This window comes from Acanthopagrus latus, chromosome 4 (assembly GCF_904848185.1).
Source record: "Acanthopagrus latus isolate v.2019 chromosome 4, fAcaLat1.1, whole genome shotgun sequence".
Taxonomy (NCBI): domain Eukaryota; kingdom Metazoa; phylum Chordata; class Actinopteri; order Spariformes; family Sparidae; genus Acanthopagrus; species Acanthopagrus latus.
Window position 1 is genome coordinate 32,369,945 of NC_051042.1, and position 17,584 is coordinate 32,387,528.

The 17,584-nt window shown below is 43.4% G+C and overlaps 1 protein-coding gene across 1 annotated transcript; it reads left to right on the forward strand.

Moving 5' to 3' along the window:
- The first annotated feature begins 24 nt into the window (after window positions 1-24).
- ulk3 (unc-51 like kinase 3) lies at window positions 25-14,753 on the forward strand. The gene is made up of 17 exons (XM_037095196.1): window positions 25-176; window positions 781-925; window positions 1,062-1,202; window positions 1,298-1,418; window positions 1,545-1,640; window positions 1,809-1,952; window positions 2,512-2,594; window positions 4,479-4,634; window positions 4,885-4,990; window positions 5,133-5,173; window positions 5,336-5,438; window positions 5,994-6,058; window positions 6,716-6,794; window positions 8,294-8,334; window positions 11,616-11,663; window positions 11,869-11,932; window positions 13,529-14,753. The coding sequence occupies exons 2-17, from the start codon at window positions 821-823 to the stop codon at window positions 13,543-13,545; spliced, it is 1,410 nt and encodes a 469-aa protein (XP_036951091.1). The 5' UTR covers window positions 25-176; window positions 781-820; the 3' UTR covers window positions 13,546-14,753.
- Window positions 14,754-17,584: the final 2,831 nt, after the last annotated feature.

Consider the following 17,584-nt stretch of genomic DNA (forward strand, 5'->3'; position numbering starts at 1 on the left):
TTGGAGGCGTTGATTCCCATTTCCTGTCGGGCGCTGCAGTACCGGAGGACCGTCGCTAGGTGGCAGTAACATATTTTCTGATACCTTGTGAGCAGCTGAGCACTGCAGTGCAGCGTGAGACCGAAAGCTGTCATGTAAACACTAACTTCAGCTGGTGTGGATTTATTAGCCTACCGGTAAGTGTCAGCTAATTTTCTAGGTATTTTAAAAACGTCCGAATAAACGCGGACAGGTCTAACTACTTCCGTTTTATCCTCACTCGGCGGTTGACAACAAACGATGTAGCTCAGCAGTATACATGCTAACAGATAGCTATGACTTGTAGTTAGCTGCCAAACTGATGTACAGTAGGTTCAATAAAATGAAAACTGGATGTTTACAGCATCCTGTCTTATCAAGAATACAAGTTAATGTCAGAATAAAAAGTTTAACCAGCATGACTGCAATTCGGCGCGATACATTAAGCGACAGCACAATTTAAAACTTTGAATTCAACAGAAAAAGAGGCGAGAAAACATGCTGCAATAAACTAGATAGATGATTGACAATACAGTTATTAAATGGTACACGTGTCTAATTAACTGTTTAAAGTGCAATGGTGCAGATAGGCCGACCTTTAAATAGAAGGTGCCTTTGTTATAAAGCAAGACAAGGAAGAAAAGATATCCAAAGGATAGCAACACTATTCTGCAGCTGTCTTTTACCTCTGAGCCCCATGTAAAATAGTTGAGAATGAGGTTACTCCTGTGGTATTAACAGCATATTGATCTGTAATTCCAGCCCAGACCTACAAGGGAAAGTTGATGTTGATGTCGTCAGCATGGCTTCAACCTCCAGCTTTGCTCCACCAAAACTGGCTGACTTCATCCTCACAGAGAGACTGGGCAGCGGCACCTACGCTACAGTCTACAAAGCCTACAGAAAGGTGAGATTGTGGTGGAGTAAAGGGGAAACATCAGAGAAGTCTCGAAATGTCTCATATTGTTATTGTAAGTTCAGTCTGGTTTTTGTTCAAACTGAAAGTGAAAGCTGAAGTTTAGTCTATGACTGTGACATTGCAGGGCGACAGCAGAGAGGTGGTGGCGGTGAAGGTGGTTGCGAAAAAGACTCTAAACAAGGCATCCACAGAAAACCTGCTCACAGAGATTGAAATACTTAAGACGATGCGTCACCCTCATATAGTCCAGCTAAAAGACTTCCAGGTAAGCTTATTTATAGCTTTTGAATTCTTCTTGAAAGCTTCCTCGGTCTTGCTTTTAATCTTTCCCTAAATGCCTGAATGCTTCTCTTTCATCAGTGGGATGCTGAGAATATTTATCTGATCCTGGAGTGGTGTTCTGGTGGAGATCTTTCTCGCTTCATCCGCAGTCGCAGGATTTTGCCTGAGCGGGTGGCCCGACGCTTCCTGCAGCAGATAGGTCAGTCATTTCCTTATATCACAGCATCCGGAGACAAGTTACTTACATATTGTTATTTGATGAAAGTGTCTGTAATTCTGTACTTCTGTCATCATTATCTTGTTGTATGTGTGTCTGTACAAACAGCCTGTGCCCTCCAATTTCTTCACGAGAGAAACATCTCACACCTGGACTTGAAACCCCAGAATATTCTGCTCAGCGGCTCCGTCCTCAAACTAGCAGGTGATCACATGCCCACATCAAGTAAAACAATCAAGCAAATGCCTATGAATTTTCCATGTTGTTAGCCAGACATTTTCAAATTCTCATTTTATTGTTTATGACAGTTTAAGGAGGATTGTATCCACTGGGATCTCTCACAGTGTTGTTTATATTCTGATTTGCGCTCAGATTTTGGTTTCGCCCAGTACATGTCACCATGGGATGAGCAGAGTGTCCTGAGAGGTTCTCCTCTTTACATGGCTCCTGAGATGGTGTGCCGACGCCAGTATGACTCCAGGGTAGATCTCTGGTCAGTAGGAGTCATTCTTTACGGTGAGTACTTTGTGTTCACCTCGTCTTCTTTATTGAGTCCACGTGAAGTACACACTGCCTCAGACACATTGCAGTGCTGCTTAATTTTGTACTCAGGTGACCGAAATGTTTTCAGAATCTGGTGTAGCTGCATGTTGCTCTGTTTAACTAGATTCCTTCTTATTAATAATTTCTATAAATAACAGGCTTATCAGTTGACTGGACATGGCACATAGTAGGTCAAACTAAACTGGCCCATTAATCATGAAATGACAGCCGGGTTTGCTCCCTTTCTAGTGATGTAAAGTAATTTGTAATGGAAAGAGCTCATTTCACTGTCAGCCAGGTAACTTGCAGATTGTTGGCAAATAATTTTACGCTAAAGACAAATCTCTCTCGTGTCAGTGAAAAGTTACATTTAAGAGATACTGAAGACAGATAAACTCAGATCAGCCTCATATACAGTACAAGCATTTGAGGCATGTATACCCTCGATGCACAGTAGGTGCATTACTTTTCATTGTAAATACTCTGTAATCATTGTGAATAATCCTTTTAAACACTCTTTGTGTGTATGTAGAGGCACTGTTTGGACGAGCACCATTTGCGTCGAGGTCTTACGCTGAATTGGAAGAGAAGATCCGGAGTAACCAACCTATCGAGGTAAGCTCTGAGCAACAAACGAGTTCCTCGTTAGTGAATTGCCAGACTGAGACAACTGGCAGTCCTGCAGAAAAATACGAATGACTCCCTGACTGCTCACACTGGTGCTCTAAAATAGTGCTTCATTGTGCTACATATTTGTTATGTGTAAAAGCACTTTTTCAGGGTGCTTTCAGATACTGTCTCATGACTAAAGCAGCGGTCAGTAACCTTTACTATCAAAAGATAATCTTTCCCTGAGTCTAAATCAGCCTGTCGAGATTATTTGAAGGCCTAAATGAGCATTCATTCATATTTTTTTTTTCATCTATGCAGGCCTAATTAAGTCCTCCCTTTTTGTAAAAATGTACAAAATAAAAAGTGGCCCACTTTGATAATAAATAAAACATAAAGCGGCTGCATAGAGTTAAGAACAGTAAAAGTAAAAAGACAGTTTCAATTAAATCCTTCTTCTCTTTTAGTAAATACTCAGGATTCAGTATAAACAGCTCAGGGTCGTTCAGTTCAATAACAAAATCACAACTTGATAGAACAGATACAATTGTGTGTAGGCTCTGCATTTTTACTGTCAGAGAACGTAAGAATCACTGTAGGCCTAATTCAGTGATGATGATATAAATATATATATACATTATTCATATCCATGTAAAATGCCAAAGCCACAGGGAGCCACTGCAGAGGGACAAAAGAGCTGCATGCAGCTCCAGAGCTGCAGGTAGCTGAACCCCGAGCTTAGAGAAATGGAAACCTGTTATATGAGTTCCTTTTGAGGGAAATGGCTGGATGCCACTGCAACAAAAGGCATTGAATGACGTGTCAGTAACAGCAACACTGAAGTACTACAACATGTCAGGGAGTCAAAGTTTCTAAAAAGTAAGAGTAGATTAAATTAGCCAGATAAACAAACAAACATCACTGTACCTGGGATTAAGATAACTTGAAATATTGAGTAGTCTTTAATTGCTGAAGTCACTTCGGTTTGCACACTAGTTTAATGTTAAACCAATTAGTCAAAATGTGAGAGTTAAAAACATTAAACTTCTTGTTAAATGTTTGTTCTGCCCTGCAGTCGTCCCCTCCAGACAGCAGGGTGTGTCACTCAGTGTGTCAGTGTGTCCCTGTAACAGTTTATAAAGAAAACACATTACCGCTGAATATTTACGTAGTATTACTTTATTTTTTATTTTTACCATTAAGCCACTAGATGGCGTGCTTCCACACTGCACCCACATCCCACTCATCACAGCTCAAGCAGTGGAGAAATAATGACATAATGCTCGTCTCCAGTTTCCTTTCTAAACTGTAAAGGAACAATCTGGGAATCAATCGGATAAATAGAGTTTTCAAATGTTTATAAACAGGCCAATATGATCAATTCAGTTTTGATCAGACTGGTAATGTCTCCTCTGTAGTTCAGTCTTTTTAAATGAGCTCCTGTATGTATAAAAAGATCAAAATAAATGTGGTTTAAAATGCTGATTAGATTAGAGTTTTGTCTCGAGGTAAATCTGTTGTAATTAAACAATTACTGATCTTCGGCACTTAAAAGTCATTGTTGTGTCTCTGTCCTGGTTTGCCCACTGTGCGCACACACACACGCACACACACCACATGGTAATTACCACACAGTGACAATAAAGGGTAACAGTACTTTTAATGATGGAGGGCTTTCAGAACACTTGAATTCTTGTGTCAGACACTGGTCCTGAGCTCAATGGATTGCATTAGTTTGTGGTCCATTACCGGGGGATTCACATCGAGAGTTTTAAGGTCATCTTTTGATAAAAAGTAGTGATGTGAAACTGGCAACAATCTGCTGTCCCTTTCCCTCGGATTGTCCTGTGGATCGAGTGTAACATAATAAGGTCGTGTTTTGTGCATCAGCTCCCTCCCGGGGCCAGGGTATCCAAGGACTGCAGAGACCTTCTGTTGCGGCTGCTGGAGAGAAATCCAGATGTCCGGATCACCTTTGCAGAGTTCTTCACCCACCCCTTTGTGGATTTGGAGCACATGCCGAGCGCAGAGAGCCTAGTGAGAGCGGTGAGAGAAGAAAGGGAAATATGCGCCTGCGTGTGTGTGTATGTGTGTGTGTGTGTGTGTGTCTACCCTAGATGACCATGAATAATGCGTGTGTGATTGACTGAGCACATGTACACATGTGTTTGGTAGGTTTGTGCTCATGCCTGCCCCACATGTGCCTTCACGCATGACTCTGCACGCATGCATAAGCAATGGAGAGCTGCAGCAGTTTGCATTCAGTGATGCCAGTTCCCATTTCATCTCCTTTCAGAAAAAGCTTGTCCTGCAGGCCGTTCAGAAGGACCAGGAAGGGGAGAGGTCCGCTGCTCTCTCCCTTTACTGCAGTGCCCTTGAGCACTTTGTCCCCGCTATTCACTGTAAGAGCAACAACCACACTCATATCCTGTCTGTGGCTGAAGCCCCTCAACAATGCACCGCCTTTGTTTCAGCGCAATAAACCAGGCAAAGTAAACGCACTTAATGTAAAACCAGAATTCCTCTTCTCTCCCTCCTCTGCAGTCGAGACGGACCGACAACGTAAAGATGCCCTCCGGCTGAAGGTAGGCCTGAAAACACTTTACTTTCTATTTTCAATTTCTTTTCTTTCTTTTTTTTTTCACTTGGAATGAATCCTCCTCTATGAATACCATATGGTGGGGATGGAGAACATATGGAGTAGTTGACATGATTAAGTTGAGTCAATGTAAGAGGACTTCCCACAGGTCAGCGAGTATGTGTCCAGAGCCGAGGAGCTGAAAGCCTTGGTGGCCTCAGACAACAGACTGAGCTTTGAGGAGGCCCGGACCTCCAGGGATGTCCTCCGAGGTAATGAACCCCGCTCGGTGCAGAGGCAGTGGCCCCGCCTGGTGAGGTACATGATGGGGCAACTAAAAGTAAAGCAGTGTGTTGTTTTTTTTAACTTGTTTTTAATCAAATACATCAAACATTAGATAAGAGGGGATCCAGTATTTTCCCCATCTGTTTATTAATCTCGTAAATGCATCCATCTTCTCAAATCTACAGTTGTAGTCATGGAAAATTGCATGAAACCGCTCTACAACAGAAAGTAAAGATTTTTTATTCTTTCTACTTCTTCTTTAATGATCCACATGAGCCAAATTTAATTTCCTTTCCCCCTGCCTCAGAGGTCCGCTACAGGCTCTGGGCCTCTGAAGGATTTTGTATTTTGCTCAAGGACACTTACGCTCAATCACCCTGCAAATAAATATTATGAAATCTGAAGTATTTTAAGTCTACAATGCTGCAGTCTACAGTTGCAGCAGGGAAAGTGATGATCACAATATGTTGCAATTGTATTTTTTGCATGTTTGACTGTGAGACGGTAGTAAAATATTGATTTCTGTTTTCTTCCCACTCAAGAAATGTCTCGAGACCAACCGCGACTCCTGGCTGCGCTGCACCTGGCCTCCACTGCCATTGCTAAGGTGAGCAAGGCTCACTGCTGGATGATGCCACGGCTAAAGAGATGGGAACCAAAGCAGGGTGAAACAGACATCATTCAACAGAGACACACGAACTAGCAGCACACAAATCAAAACCAATTTTTTTTAAGATCACTGAAGCCAAAAACATACATTTTTCTGTGTTGCTGGTCTGATAATGTGTCAGCTACACAGATTTTATTTATATTTGTGTATCTTTGCTGTGTGCGCCCTAAAACAAGTAAAATAAGCAATAATAAATCTACAAATTTCGCTAACGAGAGCAGACCAAGAGTTGCGAGCTAACTCCCACACACTGTTTTAACTTACAAAATTATGTTAATGTTTTTGCACTTCTTCAGTACTAGACCTTCATCAGGCAGCTTCATCTGTTTGCCTGATGAAGGATTAATGCCAAAACATCACAGATAAATGTATATTTTCAAGTTAATCAGTGTGCGAGTTTGCTTGCAACTCTTGGAGCACTTGTTCCCTCTCCTACGCTCCTGGCTCGTGAAATAGATGTGCTAAGAACTTTTCTGTTTTGAAAGCTAACAAGTGAAATAACTGAACTGTTCAAGTACCAGGGTGGCCCGAGTGGCTCTGCAGCCAGATAGAAAGAACCAGTTGTTTTGCCTAATTTTCAACGTTCCGTTACAGGAGGAGAGTGGATTGGATGATCATGAGGCTCTGGATGTGTACCAGCAGTGCCTCGGAGAGCTTCTGTTGGCGCTAGCAGGTAGATAAACTCTTTTCTTTCCGGCCAAATGGCTTTGCTCAATTATCCTGTGTTACCGCTGTTGGCAAGTGAGCCACTGGAGTCCAAGGTTCAAGTGCCTTGCTCAAGGACATCTGGCAGTAGTGGGTGAATGGGGAAGAAATTTGAACCTTATTGTAGTCCCACATCAGAAACCTTACAATGCATTCACTTCAGCGCCGAGCCCCTGAGTGTTTACAGAATAAGAAAGTGTGTTCTGTTTTCTACTGAATGAGAAAAAGTCATTCATGGAGACAGACGGGCATAAAAGGCACACAGAGTGACAGAGAGAGTGGAGACAATGAGCAGGCTGTGAGAGAAATTAATTCAAAGAACAGCCAGAACCTGAGACGGGTCAAGAAGTGGCTGAACAAAGACAATGATTCTCAAGGGGAAGACTGGAAAAGTGACAAAAATGACTTGGACAGAGGGCAAAGATGTGGAGATACTCAAAGTGAGACATAACTGGAAACGGAAAAGAGAGACTCTGAGTGAGATCGATATGAAAAAAAAAAAAGACTCTGTGAAAGTCTGAAAGAGATGGAAAACAACTCGGAGAAAGTGATTTAGAAAGAGTTAAAGGCGAACTGACAGAGACGGAGTGAAGCAATAGACTTGGAGAGAGACGGGGACACTTAATAAGCGACAGACAGACAAACAGACAGAGGAGCTACAGAAGAGACTCCAGCGACTCCCTCTGCGGCCTGGCGTCCATTAGGCCCGGCTCATGAGCTCATCTGGAAGATCGGCCTAATGGAAGAGGTGGGATAGAGTGATCCAGATGTGGCTTTGAGCCGCGATCAGACCCGGTGCCAGCACCCTGTGTGTGGTATGAGGGCCCGGGCCATCTGCTTCCCATTCAGACAGCACACTTCGCTTCTTTGTGTTGTTACGCGCTAGAATCAAATAAAAACTATTATCGGCGGAATAAACACGCGCTCTAATCATCCCGATATTGAAAATCCATCGAGAACAGCAACACAGCTAACAGTATGTCAGGGCTTTTCTTTTACACACGTGTTGAGCAGAACTTCGTCTCGTCAGCGGATCAATCACGTACGTTGTGCCGGTCCGACTAATCCCAGGCCATCGTAACCAGCCTCTCTCTGCAGTGTCAGGGAGCCACGTTGTGTGGCACAGCAGACACCACCAGAGGGATTGTGGGGAGAAAACATTGGTTCTTTGTTGCACAGCCTCCAAACATGCTTTGCCACCAGAGAGCCCTCCTCCTCCTCCTCCTCCTCCTCCTCCTCCTCCTCCTGTCACTCTCGCCTCCAGGACGACTCACTGTGAAAACACTGGCCTATATTAGAACCATTTCCACCCGTGAGCCTCCAGTCTACATGCTAGCCTAGTAGTTGACCTCTTCTTGAACAAACAAGGTGAGGAGGTAGTGGACTCTCTTTTTTTTTTTTTTTTTTTTTTTACCCCTGTCCTCATTATTCTCTATCTTTTCTTTTTCTCTCTTTCTCGTGAGCCAGCCGAGCCCCAGGGCCGCAGGAAAGAGCTGCTCCACAGTGAGGTGAGTCGGCGAGGAAGGGCTTCTGGTTGAGTGCTCACGACTATCCGTCACCTCCAACTAGCCCTCAGCTGATCACCCAGCACAGTGGCACTCCATCACATGACCCACGAGCCTCTTTCCAGCACTCACATGTGTATGTTTTTAGCGGTGAAGGCCAAATAACACAATCCATCACTTATAGTACTGTGTTACATACACATAAATCACTGTCCACTTTATAATTGGATACTTAAAGCAGCCATGACATACTTTGTTTTCTAGCAACAAAAGCTCACATGACCACATGACCAGAGGTGTTTTATAGCATCTTTCAGCTCATTGGTTTGGTTTTACAGTCAACAGCTTTACTGTTTTAACTTTCACTGCTCTCATAAGCTTTGTTAAGCTAAAGCGACAAGTTGGTGAGCCAGATATTTCTCTCTTGAGCTGGTCGAAACCCAACAAAAGGGCTAAAAGTACAGCAAAAGATGAAACTGAACGTCAGTTTACCCCGGGTCAAGTGACTCTGCGGTAGTCACAGGTGATTATCGCCTCTGGCTGCAGTTGATACGCTGGCTGACTCTGGGGTTTCGATAGGTGTTCAGTTTGAAGGATAAGATGAGATGGAAGTTCACTAATCCTGAAGGTAACTGTTGTGCCAGAGATTGCTGCAAAAATGTACGGTATAATAGAAAACCAACAAAAACAGCCAGCTGGTCCCCGAGTCAGGGTCGCACACTGGGCAGAAGAGTAGAGAGTATTAAAATATTAGTGAAATGTTAAAAATCTAAAGTGTTTGAGGAGGTGAATCCCTGTTTTTAACTTTTTGTGATGTTGAACATGACGTGCTGGGACAAAAAAGCAAAGGTAAACTCATCTACTGCCAAAAGAGAGGGAGTTGATTGCTTGAACACATTTGTGGTTTGGACGTCAAAATGGCTTTAGAGTTCCAATCAATTGATTAAGTAAATGATGACAAAAATAATGAACTTTAATAAAAGTCTGTCCATTGACGTTCTCTTGTCTTATTGCACTAATAAGACCTTTGTAGTCTACATACATGCGTTTGGACACCAGCCTGAACAAACTCACAGTTTGATGGTCTGCTAAACCCGCTGGCTCTTTCCTCAGAAATCAACATCCTGAATACTTTGCATTGATTTTAAACTTCGACAAACATAGGAAAAGGACGAGTGCGTGTCTATTATTAACTCTCCAAGCTCTTGTGTTTTTGTGTATTGTTTAGCCAGAAACTGAGCCAGCGACAGACAACAGCATTTCACCAACAAAACCCCAGAAAAAGGGGGGGAAGGGGGTTTGAGAGGGCCTCATGGACCTCCCTATTTGAAGTTTTATGGGTGCTTGTCTTAAGTAAATTCAGATGCGGCTGTAATAATCTAACACAGCATTAGAGAGGCGGGGGTGGGGGATGCGATCGAAAGCATGTGTGTATGTGAGAAACCAAAGAGCCAACACATGCTGCCATGCCGGGCCTCCATGAGCGTCCGTATCTACTGCAGAGCTCTCCTTTCAAAAACTGTGATTCCATACCTCGACTTCTCGCTGGCTTTGATTTATCGGGTGTCGTTCAAATCGTGTCACAGCTGCTGAAATACGTGAGGTCACGCTGACCTGTGACCTGTGTTTCACTACCTGTACCGTTAAAAACTCTGCAAGTGATCAATAAGTCCCATGAATCATCCTCAAGCGGGCAGATTTCCTCATTTCCTTTATTGTACTTACTGATTAAAGGGGCTGGTGATGAAAGTGCTGTGGCTGCATGAGGTTGGGGTCAGGGCTGAAAACCTGTGGTCAGAATGAGTATTTACTGCAACAGACTGATGTTTTAAAGGGGAAATTATGAAGCCATCAGTTTAGGTCACCCATGATTACGACCCTCAGATGTTACTGCAGCGATTACCCACGAGGCCTTGCTGCGCGCTGGGACATAGTGGTGATACAACTAGGTATGAGGTGCAGCCAAAAACCTTGACGATCACCAGAGGGCTGAGTACCACAGCAAAGAGCAGCCTCAGGCATACGATGACAGCAGTTACTGCGAGCACATGTGCGCCATATGAAATGTTTTCATAAAGTAACCGAGAGAGCGAGAAGCCGAGCCGATCGGTTTTAATCTGATTTTAACAGGGAGTTTATGTCTCCGCGCATCTTAAAGTCATTTTGTTTCCTGCTGCAAAAAAAAAAAAAAAAAAAAAAAAAAAAGACGCCGCAGTTTACAGTAAACAAGCACAGCTCAGAAAACACATGTGGTTATTCAAAAGCTCCAAACAGAAAGGGAACATTTGTATCATCTTCTGATTAAACGCCAGAAGCCCTGAAAGTGAATTTTAATGATAATGCCTCGCTTGCAGCTATTTTTGTTTAATACCATTTTCTTTAGATAAGAAGTTAAGTATTTCATTATTTGGAGAAAACAAGCTTGAGATAATAAACTTGTGATGATGAGAGAGGTTGTTTCCTCTTATTACTAAGAGTGTTTATCAGGGCAGGAAGGCTCTGCCAGCACGCATAGATGTGCGTCTTGACATTTGTTGCAACTCATTTAAAGTGAATATGTCAAATCAAGCGGTCTATATTATTGATAAACACATCAGACTTTATTTCAATCAAAGTCTAACACAGCCGGAGATTATGTTGTCTTTCTGTTATGGATAAAGTTCAGATCAGTCGTTTCAGATCTTTATCAGTTCGTTATTCAGAAATCAGCCTTTTGTTTTCTTGAGATAATTAGATAAATGAACCTGATATCATGAGAAACAAGATGATGTCCCACTGTGAATATAACAAACACAGCTGTTCTTGGTTGTATGTGATATTTATTTATTTATTCTTTTCAAACAGTTTGACCTTTTAAATTCCCACTAAAAAACACAAATCCCTCTTTATATCTAAGTTTAAAATGCAAAAACGAAACTTTCTTACATGCTCTCAGTGACGATGCTAACATACAGGTATAATAATTACCATGTTCATCCATTAGTTTAGCATGCAGCTAATTGAGACTAAAAGCAAATTAAAGCTGAGGCTGGTGGGAATTAGTTTGGGATGTATTCGGTGAGGAATTACAGAAACTCACTGCAATACAACAACAACAATGTTTACATGGACTCAATCTTCAGCACTGAAATCGTTACAGGTGAGACGTGTCAGTCTGAACCAAAATGGTGGACTGACTAAGACACAGCAGTAGAAACAATCAATATATTGCCAATATTACAGTACAATTGTGTTCAAACTGAAGATTGTAATTACATGTGTTGCAATTTTATCTCTCTCACCAGATTAAGAGTCTCATGAGCAGAGCTGAATACATCAAGAAGAACATCAAGGTGAGCATGAAGTCCTTCTTCCACAGCTTCAATTACATGTTTTATAATATATTTGATTTCAAAAAGTTTTGACACTTTTAAATGATTGGAATGTTGTTCAGTGAAGATGCACCATCTAAACACCTTTTTTGTCTCTGTATATTTGATGTTCATGTTGTTTTGTTTGTTTACTCACTGCGAAGTACTGCGAAACTTTATTTTTCAGATGCAGGAGACTCAGAGGGACGTGTCTCTGGACCGAGAACCTCTTGCAGACTCTGTCCGAAGCTGTGAGTATCCCTGCTGGCGTTTCTGCAGCCATGCCTGATGAGTGACTTTACGGAGGTTTGTTACGGGGGTTAAGGCGAGAATAGCCGCCTAAAGATGTAATGAAATGTCTTTTCATTAAAGGGTTGTTTTTTTGTTCACCAGTAAAATATGAGCCATTCTCTTGCTGCGCTGGTTCGCCCCCCTCCAGGACTGTCTGGCTCTTTGATTCCATTTCAGTGGAGCCCCGGGCCGCTCTGTCCTCTGCCCTCTTGTAAAGACTACCTTGTGAAAATGAGACTTGGTGCTAGCAAAGAGTCGCCCCACTAACACACAAATACCAGAAATAACAAGAGCGCACACATGTAGACTTCTTTCCTTTCCCATACTCACATGTAACATATAACATTTAACATGCTGGAACTTGTTGGTTTCAATACTATACACGCAAACGTATAATTTATATAGAAAAGGAGAGGTTATATTTTAATGTATATGAACATCCCAAGCTCTGTTTTCTAGGCTGAGCTCCTGGATGGATGGCAGATACCTAAAGCCGAGACAATATCCTGTCCTCAGCAAGAAATTCCTGGGGAATTATGAATAAAACATTTTTTTTTAAAAACTAGGGGCTGGGGGGAAGGGCACCAGTGACTCTGGAGGCCGCTTAAGTTACACGGAGAACGTGGCTTCATACTCTGCTGCTGTTATTTTAATAAAAACCTCGCCGCAGTCAGCCACACTCGCTGGCACCGATCCAACAGCAACTGTACGAGAGAGGGTCGCAGCTACGCCCAGAGTCTGTCTGCTGACCCGAGGCCACACCAAAAACAAGCAGCGGAGTTTTGCTGAGAAGCATCACACTGTAAACCACAGACAGTTGTCCCCCCCCCCCCCGAACACTAAACCCTCACAGACGTAGATTAACATCAGCTGCATGATTAGTGAGACGGCCTGACAGGTTTGCCTGGGCGCAGCTAAAGTGGACTCCCGGTCGTAAACATTCTGATTTTTGAGGCTTAATTTTACAGCGTGATCCGAGTTTGGTGAGCATTGTGGTCAGATGCTACTTTTCTCTGTTGCTATTGGCAGCGAATGTTGTATATTTAACCTGAAGTATTCATCTGTAGTGTTGTTTCAGGCAACAGCGTATAGTTATAGTGGATAGTTAGATCCAGTTTTAAGCCTCCTGAACTGCTCGCAGGCTCATCAGGGCCACCCCGAACATATCAAGCATGTTTGAAATGGCCCATAAACATGTTCTTTATAGTTAAATGTCCTGAGTAAACCTCTAAGATTGACAAGATGGATGCTAGTATATACATATTAGAAGGTGTAAAAGGAGCCAACACAACAACTTGTATATTTATTATACTGATTATATGCAATTTTGAGAATGTTTAGATCAAGAGTTTGCTTTCGTTTGGACTTTAAAGTGTCCAAAACAAACGTGTAAACTCTGAATGTGTGTGATCCTGAAGGCAGCAGCAGACAGGCCGTCTGTGTGGATGACTGATGGCGCTGCTCGGCTTTTATTATTTGAAATACAGTCCGAGATTAGCGTTGCAGTCTCGGAAAAAGTGAAACCTAACACACATCAATCATGTCTGTTTTCTCAGCGTGCTGTTTGCAGTGAGCTCCGACGGCCACCGTGGGAACTGACCGCGAGGGGCATCAGACCGCCTGTCAGTGCTCAGGTCCGACACAGAGCCTTCACCTCACCTCACACCGGGTTTCTGTTCGCGGGCCAAATCAAACCTGCATCGCACCTCACTCTAACCAACTCAGAGTGCTGTCCGGGTGGGATATTACAGCTGCCAGCCAAGTGTGGTCAATGTTCTGGTTGTTCCTGGAAGGCTGATGATTTGGCAGCCTGAGAACTTTGTGTTTATTCTTTCTGAGCAAAAAAAAAAAAAAAAAAAAAAAAAGGAACATCGAAATACTGAAAGAAGCTCTTGGATTTTGGATTTGCACACGGGTGAATGTGAGAGTTAGCTCCCTGCTCCTTTACACTGCCTCAGATCCCTCCTCCTGACACACCATTCATATGTAAATGCTGGACAGCTTGTATGACAATACCACACTGTCATGGTAAACGAGTTAAACTGAGGCCGAGGTTGCATGTGTTGTAGCAAAACATTCAACTGTATCTCAGCAGCTAAGAACTGTGAAAACCTGGAAAAAACATGTAAATGGTAACTGTGATATGACACAGCATCACATCAGTTTTAAACTGTAGTGTAATATAAGTAAATTATATTGCGGCATCTGCAAACATGCACATTCTCCCTCTGCCCCCCCTTCCCACTGCCTTTACTGTGGGTCAACCACAGCCTCACCATGCTCTCCCCGCTGATGGAGCCCTCTCCACCACTATGAGGGGAAAACTGGAGAGGTGCGGCCTCTGCCTTATTTACACTAGACTCGCATTTTCTTAGGTTTGGCACTGGCGGTGTATCTGAGGGTTACAGTGAGCTGTGGCGCTGAAGCAGAGCCTTCATAACTAGGCCTCTGTGAAACGGGGAGAAAGCTTAATAGTCAGTGGCAGGCCGATAATCCTCGCTGTTGTAGGTCCGCACAGACCGTTTTGATTTCAGACAGGTAAACCGCTTGAATCCTCCAAAAGGGAGCTTTACTCTGTGAATATAAAGTCGATCTGCTGGAAAAAATACCTGAAACAGGAGTTAAAGGACGATAATCATCATATAAATGTGTATGCTGGCTAGATTTCCACACTGCTGAGTTGTTTTATTTCTTATTTGAATGTTTATACAGCTGTGATTTTTATATTCTATGTATTTATTAAATGAGAAATTCAGCGTAAAATAAAATAATGATCTCTGACGTCTGTGTCGTCTGGACGTTTTGTCGGCAGCACAACTCAAACGCTCTTCTTTGCAAAACCTTTTTTTTTTGAGAGAGAGATTTATGTGCCGCTGCGGGAGCACCGCTGCTGGTCCTCGGCCATCGCCATCATCTGGAAGGCTGCTCTGCAGGAACGGCTGGCTCACGTCCACAAAGGGGAGGAGAGAGGAAGCGTGCATGGGAAAATAAGGACATTGGATAATTACATGATTCATATAGAAGTCTGAAAAATGTGGATGCTGGATATGAAAATTCCCAGAGCTCAAAAGTACACAGAGAAATGATTACAAGTAAATTACCCTTCTTCTGTTGATCGTCTCTTCTGCCCTGCGTGATAGATTCCAGCTCTTTGTTATAATAAAAGCAGAGTTTCACTGCGGCCTCTTGCACTCATTGCAGTTTTTTTTTTTTTTCCAGACAGGAGGAAAGTAACCTGAAGTGTAAATTAAGCTTTTCAGAAAAAAAAAAAAAGCTGAACCGTTTAAGAAAAGATGGAGGAACACTGGATTAGTGCCACCTGTGAAAACAGTTGTGGTACTGGAGCTTTTCCAAGTCTGAGAAAATAACCTTGATGATGTCATAGACGGGGGGGAAATAACGCCTTGTTGCAGAAAAGTCAGTAAAAAAAATCCCAGTTCTGTACATGAACTTAACAGAGCTAAGCAGATGTTAACATGTGTTTACAGTCAGGTGCATTTAAAGTTTTAGGTGAAAACATTCACAAATGATTTTAAACTAACAATTTGGAGATGCCTATAGAACCTAGCATGCTAACCAGCTAGCCACGGCCAGTCCTGGTCTCACAGTCCTGTTCTAGTGGACCACAAGATGCACGGCTAACTGAGCTAACGAGCTAACAGCAGCTACAGTTAGCAGTCACTCTTGTCATAATCTAGTCCTCTGAATTGTAGACATTCAGAACAAAGAGTCTGTATTTTTGGAGTTTGACAGATGTGGATGTTAGACTAGCAGTTGTCTACTGAAATATGCATTATGGGAAATGCAGGAACTTGTGTTTCTGACCTAAGAGTTAAAACTCAGTATGTCTCAGCCGCTGCTGCTTAGATTTCTAACTTTTCTTTTGCTTTTTTAAATCTCGTGATTCACTCAACTTTATTGAGGTGCGGTACTAAATCCGTCTGGAGCAGCTCTTTAAAATAATGACTCAAAAGATGTTAAAATCTTTGGAAAGTCATCAGTGAACTTGGGAAACTAGCCAGTTCTCTTAAACGCTGTGAAATACAGAGCGTGGCTGTAGTTGCTTCAGGTTTAACAAGTGGTTTTCAGATCCAAGCAGGACTCACAGTAATGTTTGCTTTCTGTCCTACCAGCTGGTTAATCACAGTCACCTGGCACGCCAGGTGTAAATCACTCCCAGACTGTATGGTTAGAACAGAGAGCGAGCGTGGCCCCCCGAGTCCTGGAGCAACAGGATGGAGAACCACCGGGTGCTGCGTTTGTGGCTGCGGCGGCGGATGAGGAGGAGGAGGAGGAGGAGGAGGAGGGGGCTCTAATTGGCTTACGTAGCCCGTGGTGTTGGCTCGGCTTCATCGCTTTAATCATGACATGAGCGCGTCGCTGCCAGGAAAACTTTGGATGCAATTTTGACCCTTGTGCTCGCTTTGTTGCTTGTTTGCGGGAGTTCTGCCAATTTCTGTTACCCCCTTTAAAAAAAATCCAGAGAACATCTTTACAGTAATGCAACCCAGAGAGGAAGATTGTGAAATGGAAACCTTGAACCCCCCTCATCCAGTCTCCTTTCCCTAACCACAACCTACGGCATTGTGGCTTTAATTGGCCTCCATTTCGCTGCAGCTCCAACAACGCTCCCGCTCTCTTCTTGGCTGTGTTGATACTGTTAATGGGACAGGAGTCGAGTCGTATTGGCATCAACGTCACCCGTAAAGAGGGGTCTCTATGTTGGAGACCTTACGGGACCTGGGTGCCCTTGACTCCAGCGCTCCCCCCCCACACCGTACTGAAAACACAGAGCAGGTCGGCCATTCACTGTGGAGCGATGGTTATCATGAATGGAACATTGTACCTACGGAGAGACAAGAGCCTCCTAAATCCCCGGGTCACTCCCACTTTGGAGCAGATGAAGACAGAGTGGGGGTCGGGGGTTTGTTTCAGAGAAATGTTGAATAAAGATAATTTAGAAAATGGGCTCCAGCACAGTGCTGCCTCTGTCCCCCCCCACCTCCCCTGTTTCCCTGCACACACACACTCAACTCCCCCAGGGCCGCTCTGCTCATGTTTGTTTTGATTTGGCTCCCAGATTCGGGGCAGGGGGGTTTAGAAGGGGACGGGGTGGTTATGTTGGAGGACTTAAAAGATGCATGGCAATGGATAAGACAGATCAGAGCAAAGACAGACAGTCCGGCTAAATGAGAAGGAGTCATGCTACAGTGTGACTGCAGGCCACGCTCTGTGTCTCTATCTCCCTGGGTTTTTTTTTCTTCTTCTCATGACACAATAGACAGTTGGTGACGCTCCAGGATTCCTGTGGCGGAGGAGAAATCAGGAGAAGCTGTGCAGGAGTTCTCTCCAGGCTGGGAGATGGTGAAATGTTCCACCTTTAACTCAACAAACTTGTCATAACTCGTCACACGGAGGTCTGACTTTGTCACGCGAGGCTGGGGACAAATACGGTTAGTTTAGTCTTTTCCCCTCTTGTGCTGAAAAAACATTCACTTCGTTCTCTTCCTCGTCTTGCCACTGCAGCTTTTGTACCTTTTGGACGTGACTACAGAGACATTTGCAGAGCAGGTGCACTCACACCTAACGCTAAATGACTCTTTTACAGTTTG

Coding starts and splice junctions, on each gene's coding strand:
- ulk3 (XM_037095196.1), top strand. CDS start 821: ATGGCTTCAACCTCCAGCTTTGCTCCACCAAAACTGGCTGACTTCATC. Junction 1,203..1,297: donor TCCAGCTAAAAGACTTCCAG/GTAAGCTTATTT, acceptor CTCTTTCATCAG/TGGGATGCTGAGAATATTTA. Junction 4,991..5,132: donor CTTTGTCCCCGCTATTCACT/GTAAGAGCAACA, acceptor CCTCCTCTGCAG/TCGAGACGGACCGACAACGT.